General features: G+C 44.2%; 1 protein-coding gene across 2 annotated transcripts in view; it reads right to left on the reverse strand.

Moving 5' to 3' along the window:
- The window catches only part of LOC139567061 (polypeptide N-acetylgalactosaminyltransferase-like 6), a 248444-nt gene that overhangs the window by 172677 nt on the left and 59210 nt on the right, over nt 1-16557 (reverse strand). For both annotated transcript variants that reach the window (XM_071388506.1, XM_071388504.1), the window contains exons 4-5: nt 12315-12453; nt 7256-7422 (exon numbers count right to left, since the gene is read on the reverse strand). In XM_071388506.1, the coding sequence (XP_071244607.1) occupies nt 7256-7422; nt 12315-12453 (306 nt within the window). The remainder of the gene's footprint in view (nt 1-7255; nt 7423-12314; nt 12454-16557) is intronic.

Raw genomic sequence — 16557 nt, forward strand, 5'->3', positions numbered from 1 at the left:
CAGCTTGTTGGCCTTTAGCCAGTCAGTGTTTCTCAATGAGTACAAAGCATGTGACTGCATCCAACTGGTATTTATGACTTCACAACTGGGAATTACAACCGTGCCAGCGGGTTATGAACGTTGCATCAGACAATAAAGGTTGATTTCATTATTTATCATTCGAGCAACAGATGGAGAGTTATTATCATTATGACTCATACTTATACATTGCCAAATGATTTCTCAGAAGGTTTGGTTTCAAATGTAGCTTTTCTGTCAGCAGAGCTTATTGTTATTCTCGCTTCAGGTGAAAAATCTGTTCATAGATATTTCCGCTGCCCTCACTGGAGAATTGTCCTCCACAGGCACAAAAAAGCCACTCTGCATAGCTGCTGTGTGCAACACACCAGAACGTGCCTAGCTTCTCTGTGTGACACACCAGAACATGATGGGGGTGAACGCAGTCCTGGGATGTGTAGCCAGGATATCTGGCATGCATTACACAGCTGACCAGTTTAGGTACTATTGAAGTGTGGTTGTAAGATGGGAGAATAATTAAACAATATAATATGGCCAGTGACAATAACATTAGCACATCAAACGCAGGCAAGCACACACACACACAAACACACACACACACACACACACACACACACACACACACACACACACACACACACACACACACACACACACACACACACACACACACACACACACACACACACACACACACACACACACACACACACACACACACACACCTTGGGGGACAGATTCAGCTGTAGGGTAGAGCAGCAGCTGTGCCCATCTGGTGTCCCACAGTGAGGACTATCGTCCCAGAGAGCCTCAACTCACTGAGAATCTGCCACCTCTAACACTGATCCCACACACACACAAACACACAAAACCTTGCCCAACGCTGCCATTCACACACACAGAACCCAAATGACCCATTCCCACACATTCACCTGACTCAGTATGTAAACAGAACAGACAGGCCTACAGCATGAATCAACCAACAGAGAGTGGTTACATGGATGAACTGTGGACCATGTACTCAAAATATGAAAGTGCACAGCATTAACATAAACGTTACAACCGTCATAGGGGAACTCAGCAGTTGAAACGACAACAAAGCTGGCACCCCACCACTGTTTTTGGTAAAACGCTGGGGGATGGCGCTGGAGAAATGTAACCACTTTCAAATTCATAAACAGAGCTAAATGCCAGGATTGACCATACATGATATCAAAATGAGTTTTGACCATGTTTTGAGCCTATATTCTGTTTGTTTACATTTAGGTTGTTTACAAACATTGGACTTAAACAAGCTGATATTGTGGGTTCTGATGGGATACGACAGTTGAACTAAACTCATCAGCCATTTATTTATAAGACATATTCTTCAAGAATGAATTCCAAGTCCAAAATGGATGTAGCAACTGCGTATCGCTCCTTTAAACAACCAGTGAATTCCCCATTAGGCTGAATCATCACCTGATGCAAATAAAGAACACACACTCTAAAGTCCATCCACCAAGAGGTTGTTTGTGCTGTTGCTCTTCACCCGCTAAAACAATATTAAAATACCTCAATTATGCTAATACATGCATGGGCTTCCAGAGGCGGAATACGGAATGTGGAATGATCCGGGCTAAGCCCTGTGGTGTGGTGAGTCTTCTCTGTGTGTGTGTGTGTGTGTGTGTGTGTGTGTGTGTGTGTGTGTGTGTGTGTGTGTGTGTGTGTGTGTGTGTGTGTGTGTGTGTGTGTGTGTGTGTGTGTGTGTGTGTGTGTGTGTGTGTGTGTGCGTGTGTGCGTGTGTGTGTGTGTGTCTCGGAAGGCCAGTGGACTGAGAGTTCCAGTGGATTGTCTCAACGTCTCAACACTGCGGGGGAGCATCCAGTACACTGAGTCGACACAATGACTGACCCTGTCCGGCCACGGTGGTCTGGCTACTGAACGCTTACGTTCTATCTCACTCCCCCTGAGGCAAGCAGCCACACCGCTATAGGAAGTGAATCTGTTTCTCTGCACAACACTAACATCCACAGAACCACAGGAGAGAAAGAGGGCAACGGCCAACAGGGCAACCAGCTGGCTGGGGAGCAAAACCCAACTCCTCCCAAACCAAACTACCTGACTATAGACGGATGAGAGGTTGACACAAATGAGTATGGCTCCTACTAGCTTCACACACAGGGTTATCCTCAAGGCAAAGACCCCCAGAGGCAAAGACCCCCAACATCCAGGGCTGTGGACACCAAAAACATACACTAACAGAGATGAATCAAAGTGAGATTCTATTAGTTGGTAGGGGTAATGGAACTAGTGCAATGCTCAGTACCCACCTACGCCATACTGTTGGAGCTAGTAACACAAGCATTTCGCTACACCCGCAATAGCATCTGCTAAATATGTGTATGTAACCAATAGAATTTGATTTGATTTAACCAGGGTCCTATCTGATACATAGAGCACCATACTGTAATAACTGTAGTTTAACCAGGGTCCTACCAGCACCATACTGTAATAACTGTAGTTTAACCAGGGTCCTACCAGCACCATACTGTAATGACTGTAGTTTAACCAGGGTCCTACCAGCACCATACTGTAATGACTGTAGTTTAACCAGGGTCCTACCAACACCATACTGTAATAACTGTAGTTTAACCAGGGTCCTACCAGCACCATACTGTAATAACTGTAGTTTAACCAGGGTCCTACCAGCACCATACTGTAATAACTGTAGTTTAACCAGGGTCCTACCAGCACCATACTGTAATAACTGTAGTTTAACCAGGGTCCGACCAGCACCATACTGTAATAACTGTAGTTTAACCAGGGTCCTACCAGCACCATACTGTAATGACTGTAGTTTAACCAGGGTCCTACCAGCACCATACTGTAATGACTGTAGTTTAACCAGGGTCCTACCAGCACCATACTGTAATGACTGTAGTTTAACCAGGGTCCTACCAGCACCATACTGTAATGACTGTAGTTTAACCAGGGTCCTACCAGCACCATACTGTAATGACTGTATTTTAACCAGGGTCCTACCAACACCATACTGTAATAACTGTAGTTTAACCAGGGTCCTACCAGCACCATACTGTAATAACTGTAGTTTAACCAGGGTCCTACCAGCACCAAGCTGTAATAACTGTAGTTTAACCAGGGTCCTACCAGCACCATACTGTAATAACTGTAGTTTAACCAGGGTCCTACCAGCACCAAGCTGTAATGACTGTAGTTTAACCAGGGTCCTACCAGCACCATAGTGTAATAACTGTAGTTTAACCAGGGTCCTACCAGCACCATACTGTAATAACTGTAGTTTAAACAGGGTCCTACCAGCACCATACTGTAATAACTGTAGTTTAACCAGGGTCCTACCAGCACCATACTGTAATAACTGTAGTTTAACCAGGGTCCTACCAGCACCATACTGTAATAACTGTAGTTTAACCAGGGTCCTACCAGCACCATAATGTAATAACTGTAGTTTAACCAGGGTCCTACCAGCACCATACTGTAATAACTGTAGTTTAACCAGGGTCCTACCAGCACCATACTGTAATAACTGTAGTTTAACCAGGGTCCTACCAGCACCATACATACTGTAATAACTGTAGTTTAACCAGGGTCCTACCAGCACCATACTGTAATAACTGTAGTTTAACCAGGGTCCTACCAGCACCATACTGTAATAACTGTAGTTTAAACAGGGTCCTACCAGCACCATACTGTAATAACTGTAGTTTAACCAGGGTCCTACCAGCACCATACTGTAATAACTGTAGTTTAACCAGGGTCCTACCAGCACCATACTGTAATAACTGTAGTTTAACCAGGGTCCTACCAGCACCATAATGTAATAACTGTAGTTTAACCAGGGTCCTACCAGCACCATACTGTAATAACTGTAGTTTAACCAGGGTCCTACCAGCACCATACTGTAATAACTGTAGTTTAACCAGGGTCCTACCAGCACCATACATACTGTAATAACTGTAGTTTAACCAGGGTCCTACCAGCACCATACTGTAATAACTGTAGTTTAACCAGGGTCCTACCAGCACCATACTGTAATGACTGTAGTTTAACCAGGGTCCTACCAGCACCATACTGTAATAACTGTAGTTTAACCAGGGTCCTACCAGCACCATACTGTAATAACTGTAGTTTAACCAGGGTCCTACCAGCGCCATACCATAATAACTGTAGTTTAACCAGGGCCCTACCAACACCATACCATAATAACTGTAGTTTAACCAGGGTCCTACCAGCACCATACTGTAATAACTGTAGTTTAACCAGGGTCCTACCAACACCATACTGTAATAACTGTAGTTTAACCAGGGTCCTACCAGCACCATACTGTAATAACTGTAGTTTAACCAGGGTCCTACCAGCACCATACTGTAATGACTGTATTTTAACCAGGGTCCTACCAACACCATACTGTAATAACTGTAGTTTAACCAGGGTCCTACCAGCACCATACTGTAATAACTGTAGTTTAACCAGGGTCCTACCAGCACCATGCTGTAATGACTGTAGTTTAACCAGGGTCCTACCAGCACCATGCTGTAATGACTGTAGTTTAACCAGGGTCCTACCAGCACCATACTGTAATAACTGTAGTTTAATCAAGGTCCTACCAGCACCATGCTGTAATGACTGTAGTTTAACCAGGGTCCTACCAGCACCATACTGTAATGACTGTAGTTTAACCAGGGTCCTACCAGCACCATACTGTAATAACTGTAGTTTAATCAAGGTCCTACCAGCACCATGCTGTAATGACTGTAGTTTAACCAGGGTCCTACCAGCACCATACTGTAATGACTGTAGTTTAACCAGGGTCCTACCAGCACCATACTGTAATAACTGTAGTTTAATCAAGGTCCTACCAGCACCATGCTGTAATGACTGTAGTTTAACCAGGGTCCTACCAGCACCATACTGTAATGACTGTAGTTTAACCAGGGTCCTACCAGCACCATACTGTAATAACTGTAGTTTAATCAAGGTCCTACCAGCACCATGCTGTAATGACTGTAGTTTAACCAGGGTCCTACCAGCACCATAGTGTAATGACTGTAGTTTAACCAGGGTCCGACCAGCACCATACTGTAATAACTGTAGTTTAACCAGGGTCCTACCAGCACCATACATACTGTAATAACTGTAGTTTAACCAGGGTCCTACCAGCGCCATACCATAATAACTGTAGTTTAACCAGGGCCCTACCAACACCATACCATAATAACTGTAGTTTAACCAGGGTCCTACCAGCACCATACTGTAATAAATGTAGTTTAACCAGGGTCCTACCAACACCATACTGTAATAACTGTAGTTTAACCAGGGTCCTACCAGCACCATCCTGTAATAACTGTAGTTTAACCAGGGTCCTACCAGCATCATGCTGTAATGACTGTAGTTTAACCAGGGTCCTACCAGCACCATACTGTAATAACTGTAGTTTAATCAAGGTCCTACCAGCACCATGCTGTAATGACTGTAGTTTAACCAGGGTCCTACCAGCACCATACTGTAATGACTGTAGTTTAACCAGGGTCCTACCAGCACCATATTGTAATAACTGTAGTTTAATCAAGGTCCTACCAGCACCATGCTGTAATGACTGTAGTTTAACCAGGGTCCTACCAGCACCATAGTGTAATGACTGTAGTTTAACCAGGGTCCGACCAGCACCATACTGTAATAACTGTAGTTTAACCCGGGTCCTACCAGCACCATACATACTGTAATAACTGTAGTTTAACCAGGGTCCTACCAGCGCCATACCATAATAACTGTAGTTTAACCAGGGCCCTACCAACACCATACCATAATAACTGTAGTTTAACCAGGGTCCTACCAGCACCATACTGTAATAACTGTAGTTTAACCAGGGTCCTACCAACACCATACTGTAATAACTGTAGTTTAACCAGGGTCCTACCAGCACCATGCTGTAATAACTGTAGTTTAACCAGGGTCCTACCAGCACCATACTGTAATGACTGTATTTTAACCAGGGTCCTATCAACACCATACTGTAATAACTGTAGTTTAACCAGGGTCCTACCAACACCATACTGTAATAACTGTAGTTTAACCAGGGTCCTACCAGCACCATACTGTAATAACTGTAGTTTAACCAGGGTCCTACCAGCACCATACTGTAATAACTGTAGTTTAACCAGGGTCCTACCAGCACCATACTGTAATAACTGTAGTTTAACCAGGGTCCTACCAGCACCATACTGTAATAACTGTAGTTTAACCAGGGTCCTACCAGCACCATACTGTAATAACTGTAGTTTAACCAGGGTCCTACCAGCACCATACTGTAATAACTGTAGTTTAACCAGGGTCCTACCAGCACCATACTGTAATAACTGTAGTTTAACCAGGGTCCTACCAGCACCATACTGTAATAACTGTAGTTTAACCAGGGTCCTACCAGCACCATGCTGTAATGACTGTAGTTTAACCAGGGTCCTACCAGCACCATACTGTAATAACTGTAGTTTAATCAAGGTCCTACCAGCACCATGCTGTAATGACTGTAGTTTAACCAGGGTCCTACCAGCACCATACTGTAATGACTGTAGTTTAACCAGGGTCCTACCAGCACCATACTGTAATAACTGTAGTTTAATCAAGGTCCTACCAGCACCATACTGTAATGACTGTAGTTTAACCAGGGTCCTACCAGCACCATAGTGTAATGACTGTATTTTAACCAGGGTCCTACCAACACCATACTGTAATGACTGTAGTTTAACCAGGGTCCTACCAGCACCATACTGTAATAACTGTAGTTTAACCAGGGTCCTACCAGCACCATACTGTAATAACTGTAGTTTAACCAGGGTCCTACCAGCACCATACTGTAATAACTGTAGTTTAACCAGAGTCCTACCAGCACCATACTGTAATGACTGTAGTTTAACCAGGGTCCTACCAGCACCATACTGTAATAACTGTAGTTTAACCAGGGTCCTACCAGCACCATACTGTAATGACTGTAGTTTAACCAGGGTCCTACCAGCACCATACTGTAATAACTGTAGTTTAACCAGGGTCCTACCAGCACCTTACTGTAATAACTGTAGTTTAACCAGGGTCCTACCAGCACCATACTGTAATGACTGTAGTTTAATCAGGGTCCTACCACAGTCACTGAGTAGGGTATGGTGTAAGAACCCTGACCACCAACACACACAGTAGCGTAACAGTTAACCAGGTGTCCTACCTCTGTCACTGTAGTCGTCCACCAGTATGATCTCAGCGATGAGGTGGTCTGGGGTGCGGTAGGAGATGCTGTGGATGGTCCTCAGCAGGGACGACCAGCCCTCGTTGTGGAAGGGGATGATGATGCTGGTGTTGGGAAGGTTCTCCAGGTACAGCTTTGTCTTGCAGCTGAGGAAAGAGAATACACAAAATACCAGGGACTATATTAGCCTCCATGGTTTTTAATACATCAGACCAGACCTTTCGTGACCTGTCCTGACAAAGACCCCAGTGGGATCGAAATTCAATACATCAGAGACATCGTGCGTGGTTCATCTCCACGTGTAGCTTATGCATTTGATGTAGAGCTAGCTGCATGTGTTGGTATTTCGTATGTTTGAATATAGTGACTCTGTGATAGGCTAAATGTCACAATCTAATACTGATTTCTTTAATCACGTCTTCATACATCTGGAAAGCCAACCTGCTCCCTGCTGTGTGTCACACTGCCAAGCCAGCCAGCCTTCCAGCCATCCAGCCTTCCAGCCATCCAGCCTTCCAGCCATTCAGCCAGCCAGCCATCCATCCAGCTAGCCAGCCAGCCAGCTAGCCAGCCAGCCAGCCTCAAACACATAGCCTGCTTTACCTTCTATCTCTGTGCTGAGTCGTAAAGTAAATCAGCGTTTAAAAGAGCCACTCCAGCTTCAGCCGGCCTAATAAACAATTCAGGGAAATCTGCATGTTAATAGCCGCCTCGACAAAGCTGAAATTGGCAAATGAAGCAGCAGTTTTACGGTTCACACGAGTCTCCTGCTAATTTACCCCGGTGACAACCTTGACAAGCTGCTCTAATTTATCACCGGTCTCTGCAGAATGATGACTAGGTACTTGGTTAGAAGCCCTGGTTTTTATTATTGTTTTATTTAGCGAAAGAGAGAAGGAGTGAGGGAGTGAAGGAGTGAGGGAGGGAGGGAAAAAGAGACAATGAGAGAGAGTGAAAAGGGAAAGAAGAGAGCAATAGAGAGCGAGAGAGAGAGAGAGAGAGACCAAGGGTGGGAGGGGGAGAGACAGAGATTCTCTATTGAGGTCGAGTGAGGGAGGTAGGGAGGGAAGTAGGGAGGGAGGGAGGTAGGGAGGGAGGGAGGGAGGGAGCGAGGGAGCGAGGGAGCGAGGGAGGGAGGGAGGGAGGGAGGGAGGGAGGGAGGGAGGGAGGGAGGGAGGGAGGGAGGGAGGGAGCATAAAAATCATCACCAAACTTCTCCAGCTCCCTACATCTGTGCTGGACTGGGAAAGCAAATTCATTCCTGCTGGAGTTGAGCCAATCTCTAAAACACAAGGTTGATCTCTCCAGCTGCCCTGTCAGATAATTCTACATTATGAAATACCATTCGGGAAGGAGAGGAGCATCGATTTGCATAGTAATAGGCAGATAGAGCCACATACCATTATGGAAAATACCGTTGTCACCCCCCTCCAGCGCCGTATCGCGAGGAAACTTGAAATATGGGGCTGGATTGGGGCTTTATAGACCTCTCTTAAATGCATATAGGCTTAAATTAAACTTCAATTTTCCCTTCCTTACTGTATGGAATGAGTGTGTGAGGAAGAGAGAAAGAATGAGAGAGTGAGAGAGTGAGTGAATAAATAAATGACTGAATAGAGACTCCGTTCAGTTCAGGTAAGAACGAAGCAAGACTGTCGGCTTCTGTTGAACTTGATAAGATAACATTGAACATTACGCAGACTTGATGCTATCAACTGCTGATGTGACTCTTTTTCATCTCAACTAGGCCTTTGCACCGCCGTGGTTGTCGCACACAAAGACCCGGTGAGAATGACATTCATGTTACATTCTGTATGGATAAATGCCTTCAGTCTGTTTCTTACGTGTTGATTTTCCACTCCCAGCATGATAGGATTCCCCACTGCGTCTTATACTGTCTGCCATGCTGTTAAAGCCGTTTAATAACAGGTCACTGCTCTCCAGATCAGATCAGTACTTACTGTAACACCTGCCTGGGTAAATGCATAGGTGTTAATGTTGGATGAATTGTTCAGCTGCGTCATTTGGTGTAAAATGCACAATGCTGTATCACATCTGCTTTAAAAACATGCCAGGCTTTATTCTGAGGCATTGCTCTGTTCAAGTGGAGGCTATGTACACTAACTCCCGAACGTTCAACTTCTCCATCATATCATATGACTTGTGGAACTGATTATAGATAGTCCAATGCTTCAGTAAAAACTGTAATTAATTCAGCAGTGAAAACATTTTGAAAATAACCCAATATAAAACAGTAACTGAAACCAAGTAGGGTTGGATCCAGGTATTACTAAAGGGTTCTACATGGAATTCAAAAGAGTTATACCTGGAACCAAAAGGGTTCTACCTGGAACCAAAAAGGGTTATTCAAAGGGTTCTCCAATGGGGACAGCCCTAGGAACCATTTTAGGTTCTAGATAGTGTATGTGCAGACTGAGAAATACAACATTGCCAAAAATACTTAGCATTCACAGACATCGCAATCCCTTAAATGTTTTTAACCTGTGAGGTTTATTTTCCGTACCGCTTTGTGTCAACAACATTAGCTAGCATAGCGGCAGCACTGGCCTCATTTCCATCTCTTAAATTCGTTGAAATCAGGGGTGTATCTGAGTTATAGCCGTCATTACATTAGGCAGGGAAGCAGAACAGGCAGGCAGAACAGACATGCAGGCAGAACAGACAGGCAGAGCAGGAAGACAGGCAGGGCCCCAGCTTACTGTGAGGGAGATGGAGATCATTCAGCCACTGTCTACAAAATAATGTTCCAGATCACTGAGAGGATTGCTGCAGGGCTTTATGAGACTGTAAATAAACAGAGATGCCCTCTCACCATAGATATTCTCTGTTGTTCTCTCTCTCTATCTCACTACCTATCTAACTCTCTCTCTCCTCCCCCTCTCGCTCTATAACTATCTACCCCCCCCCCTCACTCTCTATATCTTTCTCTCTCTATAACTATCTATCTCCCCCCTCTCTTGCTTTTTCTCTCTCTCTCTCCCCCTCTTCCTTTCTTCCCCCCTCTCGCTCTATAACCATATACCCCCCCCTCACTCTCTATATCTTTCTCTCTCTATAACTATCTATCTCCCCCCTCTCTTCCTTTTTCTCTCGCTCTCTCCCCCTCTTCCTTTCTTCCCCCCTCTCTCTCTATAACTATCTATCCCTCCCCCCCTCACTCTCTATCTCTTTCTCTCTCTATAACTATCTATCTCCCCCTCTCTCGCTTTTTCTCTCTCTCTCTCCCCCTCTTCCTTTCTTCCTCCCCAACTCTCTCTATAACTATCTATCCCCCCCTCACTCTCTATATCTTTCTCTCTCTATAACTATCTATCTCCCCCCTCTCTTGCTTTTTCTCTCTCTCTCTCCCCCTCTTCCTTTCTTCCTCCCCAACTCTCTCTCACACACTAATAAACACACTCTCTCATTCTCTCCCTCTCTCTCTCACACTCCGCACAAGGCACGTCACCTGCTGAAGAAAATTGGCATGTTTTTTTGTGATGATGGAACTGAACTGAAGAGCATTGCCCTGGAGGGCTGATTTAGCTTCATAGAAACCTGACTTCCTGTCAACACATGTTCTGATCCCACACACACGGAGTGCGGTGTGGAAAACATGTTTACAAGTAATTGAGCACACACCATTGTCACACATGAAAATTGACTTACGTGCGCACCTTGTACATCCTGTGCATCATGTCGAATATACTTGCACACACAAGTATATTCACACACACACACACACACACACACACACACACACACACACACACACACACACACACACACACACACACACACACACACACACACACACACACACACACACACACACACACACACACACACACTCTAAATACACACACACACACTCTAAATACACACATGCATAGACAGTCACACAGTCAGTAGAGATTAGACACGGGACAATATCCAGAGGGAGAAAACACTATAATTCAATCCTAAGCTTAACTAGCTTTCAAATGAGAAAATGGCCCCATATCCCTCTCCACAGTATGCACAGCACAGTGTGGCATCTAATTTCCCTACCTCACTAACATGGAATCACTTGGAGTTCAAACAGCGCCCTATGCCCTATAAAGTGCATTATGTTTTACCAGGGCCCATAGGGTAAAAAGTAGTTCACTATATAGGGAGTAGGGTGCCATTGGGATGCAGTCACTCTCAGCCCCCCGCAGCGGAGGGAATAGTTCTCATTATCGACAGAGCTGTAACACTACTGCAACACACCTCCTGACTTTCAACCCATTGCAGTAGGAGTTACTGGGGGATTTGTTTCCTGCAAGGAGATAGAGACAGAGACAGAGACAGAGACAGAGACAGAGACAGAGAGAGGGAATCCATGTTGTTTCTATGAGGGCCTAATGGTGTGCAGAAGGCCAGTGGTTTCTCTCTCTCACTTTCTTACAATGCCTTCTAGTGCTCCCGGAGAGCCATTGTGGACCAATCCATCAAATACCTCATTGCAAATCCTCTTTAAGCAATATCTGACATCACTGTGAAAAGCAGCCAATACGGCCATCCTAACGTACATACACAGCACTGTTCAACTAAACACCTTTGATTGGTACCAGAGTAGCAGAGTAACCACCCACAACAAACCCCTAATCGATGTAAACTGCCATTTTCCATGTAATGATATTAAACCATGTTTGCCTACTAATGAATAGCAGTAAAGTGCCAGTGCAGACCGTGTGCATTGTATACGGGTTACATTCACATGTATTTGATGTGCGGATCAATAGAGGTGAACGTGTTTGTTCAAGCTCCTCTCCTCCAAGCCATTGAACAGACACAGATACTAAGACCCGGGGGATTAGAGAAGACAACATCGTTGGAGATGCGAGGTGTGACCCCATTTTGTGTTTGAAGTGAAATGTTAACACGCACGCCGCCTTGCTCTCTCGTTAGTAGTGCAGCAATTGACCCCCAATTAACACACGTTATTACCTCTGCTCTGCACATTTATTGCGTCAACATTTGGGTCAGAGAAAGACCCATCTGTCCCTCTACTTACTTTGGATGTCTGATGTCTGGTAGAGAGCGGTCCAGGGCGATGTTGTTACTAACATAGATGTTGAAGCCGTTCTCCTTGTAAACCGAGTCGTCACACTCATCCTCAGCCAGAGGGTAGGGCTTGCCGTGCTCCCCTTTCCCTAAAGGACAGAAAATACGGTGAAATCTCAAGGTGCTTTGTGTGTGTGTGTGTGTGTGTGTGTGTGTGTGTGTGTGTGTGTGTGTGTGTGTGTGTGTGTGTGTGTGTGTGTGTGTGTGTGTGTGTGTGTGTGTGTGTGTGTGTGTGTGTGTGTGTGTGTGTGTGTGTGTCAGAGGGTCATAATGGTCCACTTTAACCCATTTGTCAATGGGTCTTTTTCGGTAGATACCCTGTAAAGTAATTGCAGTGTTCCTCTTCTGTCCCATTTCTATGATCAGAAAAGACACTGTAAATGCACAGATTTTTTTCAGGGCTTGGCAGTTAGGCACTTGTGTAACGACGACTCCTAAATCCTCAAAAGACATCAAACCAGGAAGGGAAACATTTGGCCTGCCCTGCGATCACTAATACAATTATACACACGTCTGTGATTTATCAAATCAGGAGTGTGAGTATGTATGTGTGCCTGTGTGTGTGTGTGTGTGTGTCTATTTAGAGATGCAAAACACTGTTTTCGGTATTGTAATAAACGTTGGCACCAAACCAACAACAGGAACCGGGACTTCTTAAATTGAATAAGCAGCCCTCTACACACTCTGCTTAACATGCCGATAGAGAAGAGGAGATTGAAATCTCCTTGGATACTGCCGTTTAGGCACAAGTGAAATACAAACAATAGGCTAAGAGCTGTGTGTTCATTTGAACTGCTACGGTGTGAGTATCTCATTAGGGGGGCTTGGTAAAGCATGCAATGCTAAAAACAGTAGCCTACATGAGTGTGGATCAGTAGCTGTACTGAAACTTTGATATACAGCACCATTCGATGATTATAAAAGCTCATGGATGCTTATAACAAGTTATAGACCTAAAACATTATACCTGCAGGCTTGAAGTAAAGTGTTACTGTCTTTGTTCAATCAAATGGTGCTGGTTAGTGGTTACCAAGGTGATGCAGTGGTTTGCTGTGTGCACTGAAACCAATTAAGAATAAAACGCTATGTTTTATTGCATGTGATATACTATGCCAGTAACTATGGTGACATACTTTAGTATCTATCCGCACAGACTGTACTCTTGAGTCCATCCATTTGTTCTGTGACCCCCCTACTGTTTAATCTTGAGTCCTGGACTGAGATGTGAAACCTCAGAAAGAGTCTGTGTGGTGACAGAATCATTGGCTCACACTCTGCAATGTGCATTACTGCCATGAGCTTGACTAACTGCCCACCATGAATCAAGCCCCAGGGGCACCGACGCTGAAGGGAAGGCGTTACATATCACTTAAGCTGCCAATCACAATTGACTGACAGCTTCTCTTTCATCTAATTAAACCGTTTACCTCGTTTATACCTCCAAGGGGCCAGAAGTAGAGGATCCTATCGGCATACTTTATTAGAGGATGCTGCAATGAAATCACAAGTGGATCTAATTCCGGAATCCTGCTAATGTGCATTGTTCTTTTTGGTCGAGGGACACATATGAGAGAAATGTACAGCTTCTAATATAAAGAGAAAGCTTACAATATAGAGAGAAATCTCCTAGGAAAAAAACTGTTTTAGCGCATATTATTGTATGGTATGTTAAGGTTATCCCTGAAAACACTCCTGGCGTGGCAAACATGAGGTTAATGTACACTGACAGCCGGCTTTGTTTGATATACGGAGAGGATGCAGAAAAGAAAACAATGACATTCTTAACGAGAGGCTTTCCTTTTGATGTGTGAGCGAGACCGAGGAAAACATGGAAAGTTTCCAGGACGAGTACAAAAGAGGGAAAAATAAAAATCTTTGTTTTTGTAAAATATTAAATGGATTTGGAAGCGGGAGGTGGGAAATATTTTTTGCGGGCGCCGTCTGCCAAGTAAAGGCTTGTGTTTCAAGTATGTATCGTATGCCACAATCTTAGAGTCGGCTGGAAATAGGATGAAACGAAACCTACGTCCCTGTCCTCTCATAAACACAATTCATTTTACATCCTTCGCCAAAACCAACGCTAATGAATAAATCACTTGCCAAGTTTTACATCGTTCATAATTTCTCTCATCAACGTGAATTATACGTTGACATAACCAGTGATCCCTCTCTCTCAATTATGCAGTGAGTTCAATAACTCTACTGTGAGTATTGTTGGCCGCTGGAAGCTAATTTTCCTCGGTACATAATTATTGAAACACTATACACCCACAGCACAGGGCAGCCAAGCTCACAGGAGGGAGGAGAAAAACCAAGCAAATGAAATATTCCAATCCAGCACACCCACACATGAATGTTCAATAGTAATGGTTTTCCATTCCATCGTTTCACTCGGAAGGGGCTTGATTTTCTAAACAATGGCGGTTCAAAAAACTACAGTAAAACATGGACAAAGTGCACTCACCCAATTTCCCTGCTGACAGAACATGTAAATGGATGCTTTTAAAAGGCATAATGGGACAGACAATATATAGAGAAAATCACTTAATTGGTTTAACACATGAATCATTCCTACATGCTGCTCAAAGGGGTTAGATTTTCCACAGCTTCCTGGTTGGGGGATGGTGGTGATTATGAGTCTATTATTCACAAAGAGTCTCAGACTAGGATCATTTTATCCTTTTAGATCATAATTAATAAGATGTCATGGACAAGGGGGACCTGATCCTAGATCAGCACTCCTACTCGGAGACACAATTTGAATGCAGGCCCTGTTCTGTAATCACTAATCTATTCACAACAGAGATGGGCAAGAGGCTGACGTCTACTTGATTAACAGGCCCATCACAGTGCAATGATGTTCCTTACGAGCACTGCAGCTTTATAAGTGGTTATTAATACACATGCCTACAATTCATTATACAGAGCATTTGTATATGAGCTGCTCTAGATTTGTGAGTGGTTAATAGATATAGTAGACTACACTTTTTCCATCTGACGTACGCGAGAAAAACAGGGGCAAATGTATTACTCGCCCCTGGGTTTCATGCACTGATGAGCTATAATCAGCTTGATTCATCCAAAATGAATAGAAAGCTTTTATCATGGTCGCCGCAAACGTACAGTCGCGGCTCAACAGATGGTGCGGTACATATGTGGTGGAGGTCTGGTGGGACAATGACCATGCATTACGATCTGACCAGACAGGAGGGCAGAGAGGGCAGCGTTCAGGATTTAGGCAGCCATATTGTAGGGTTACGTGATGTGACAGGTCTGCCACCCTAATGGCACCCTATTCCCTACATAGTGCACTACTTTCAAAGAGGGCCCATAGGGGAATGTGGGGAATAGGGTGCCGTTTAGACAGAAGCCCTGTTTGACGTCTCTGTTTTAGTCTGGTAGCAATTCAACTTAGTCTAATCTGGCTAATGACTTTATTTAATACTCTGAAGTCTGCATGCATTAGAATTTACAGCCGAGTTCTGCGATTCCAGAAGCTGTAAAAGTGTTCTATTCTCCATTGTTGCCTGGTCATTAATATTGCCTCTGACATGTTTATCTACAGTTGACATGAACCCCTGACCGAAATAATATATTTCCTGTCTGGCATTGATGATTTATCCGGCTTGGCTTCAAATGTTTCCCAGCTCTGGGGTACGTTCCAAAACCCACCTTGTTCCCTATATCGTGCACTACCCAGAACTGGTCAAAAGTAGTGCACTATGTAGGAACTAAGGTTCCGTTTGGGATGCAGACTAGGTCTCTACCAGGATGGGACTATTGAAATCTATCTGCTAAAATATTGAAGCTTTAACTGGCAATGGCACAGTGATTTAACCTTAAGGGGGCTTAGACTGAAAATACTTAAGTTTCAAATAGAGCTCTTTTTGACTGATGCTGTAACTGCACAGCGGCAGGAAGGAGACACAGATACTGTGTTTGGATTAGGAGAGGAACATTGGGCCTCTGCCTCTCTGCTCTTTACTTGACATTTATGTAATGAATGGAAATAAAAATAGCTGGGTTATGTGTGGACACAATCATTTCTGGCCCGAACAACCCTCCCCCAGATACTTCTTGTTTGAATAGTGGATACTAATGGCTTGTCTATCAGTGACCTTTTCTAATTAATGTTAACCGGAATTGAGATCCTGGTACATGTTCTCACTTAGCTAAGGGTTAGTCTTGCCTCT

This window comes from Salvelinus alpinus, unplaced genomic scaffold, assembly GCF_045679555.1.
Source record: "Salvelinus alpinus unplaced genomic scaffold, SLU_Salpinus.1 scaffold_41, whole genome shotgun sequence".
In the NCBI taxonomy this organism is placed as follows: Eukaryota; Metazoa; Chordata; class Actinopteri; order Salmoniformes; family Salmonidae; genus Salvelinus; species Salvelinus alpinus.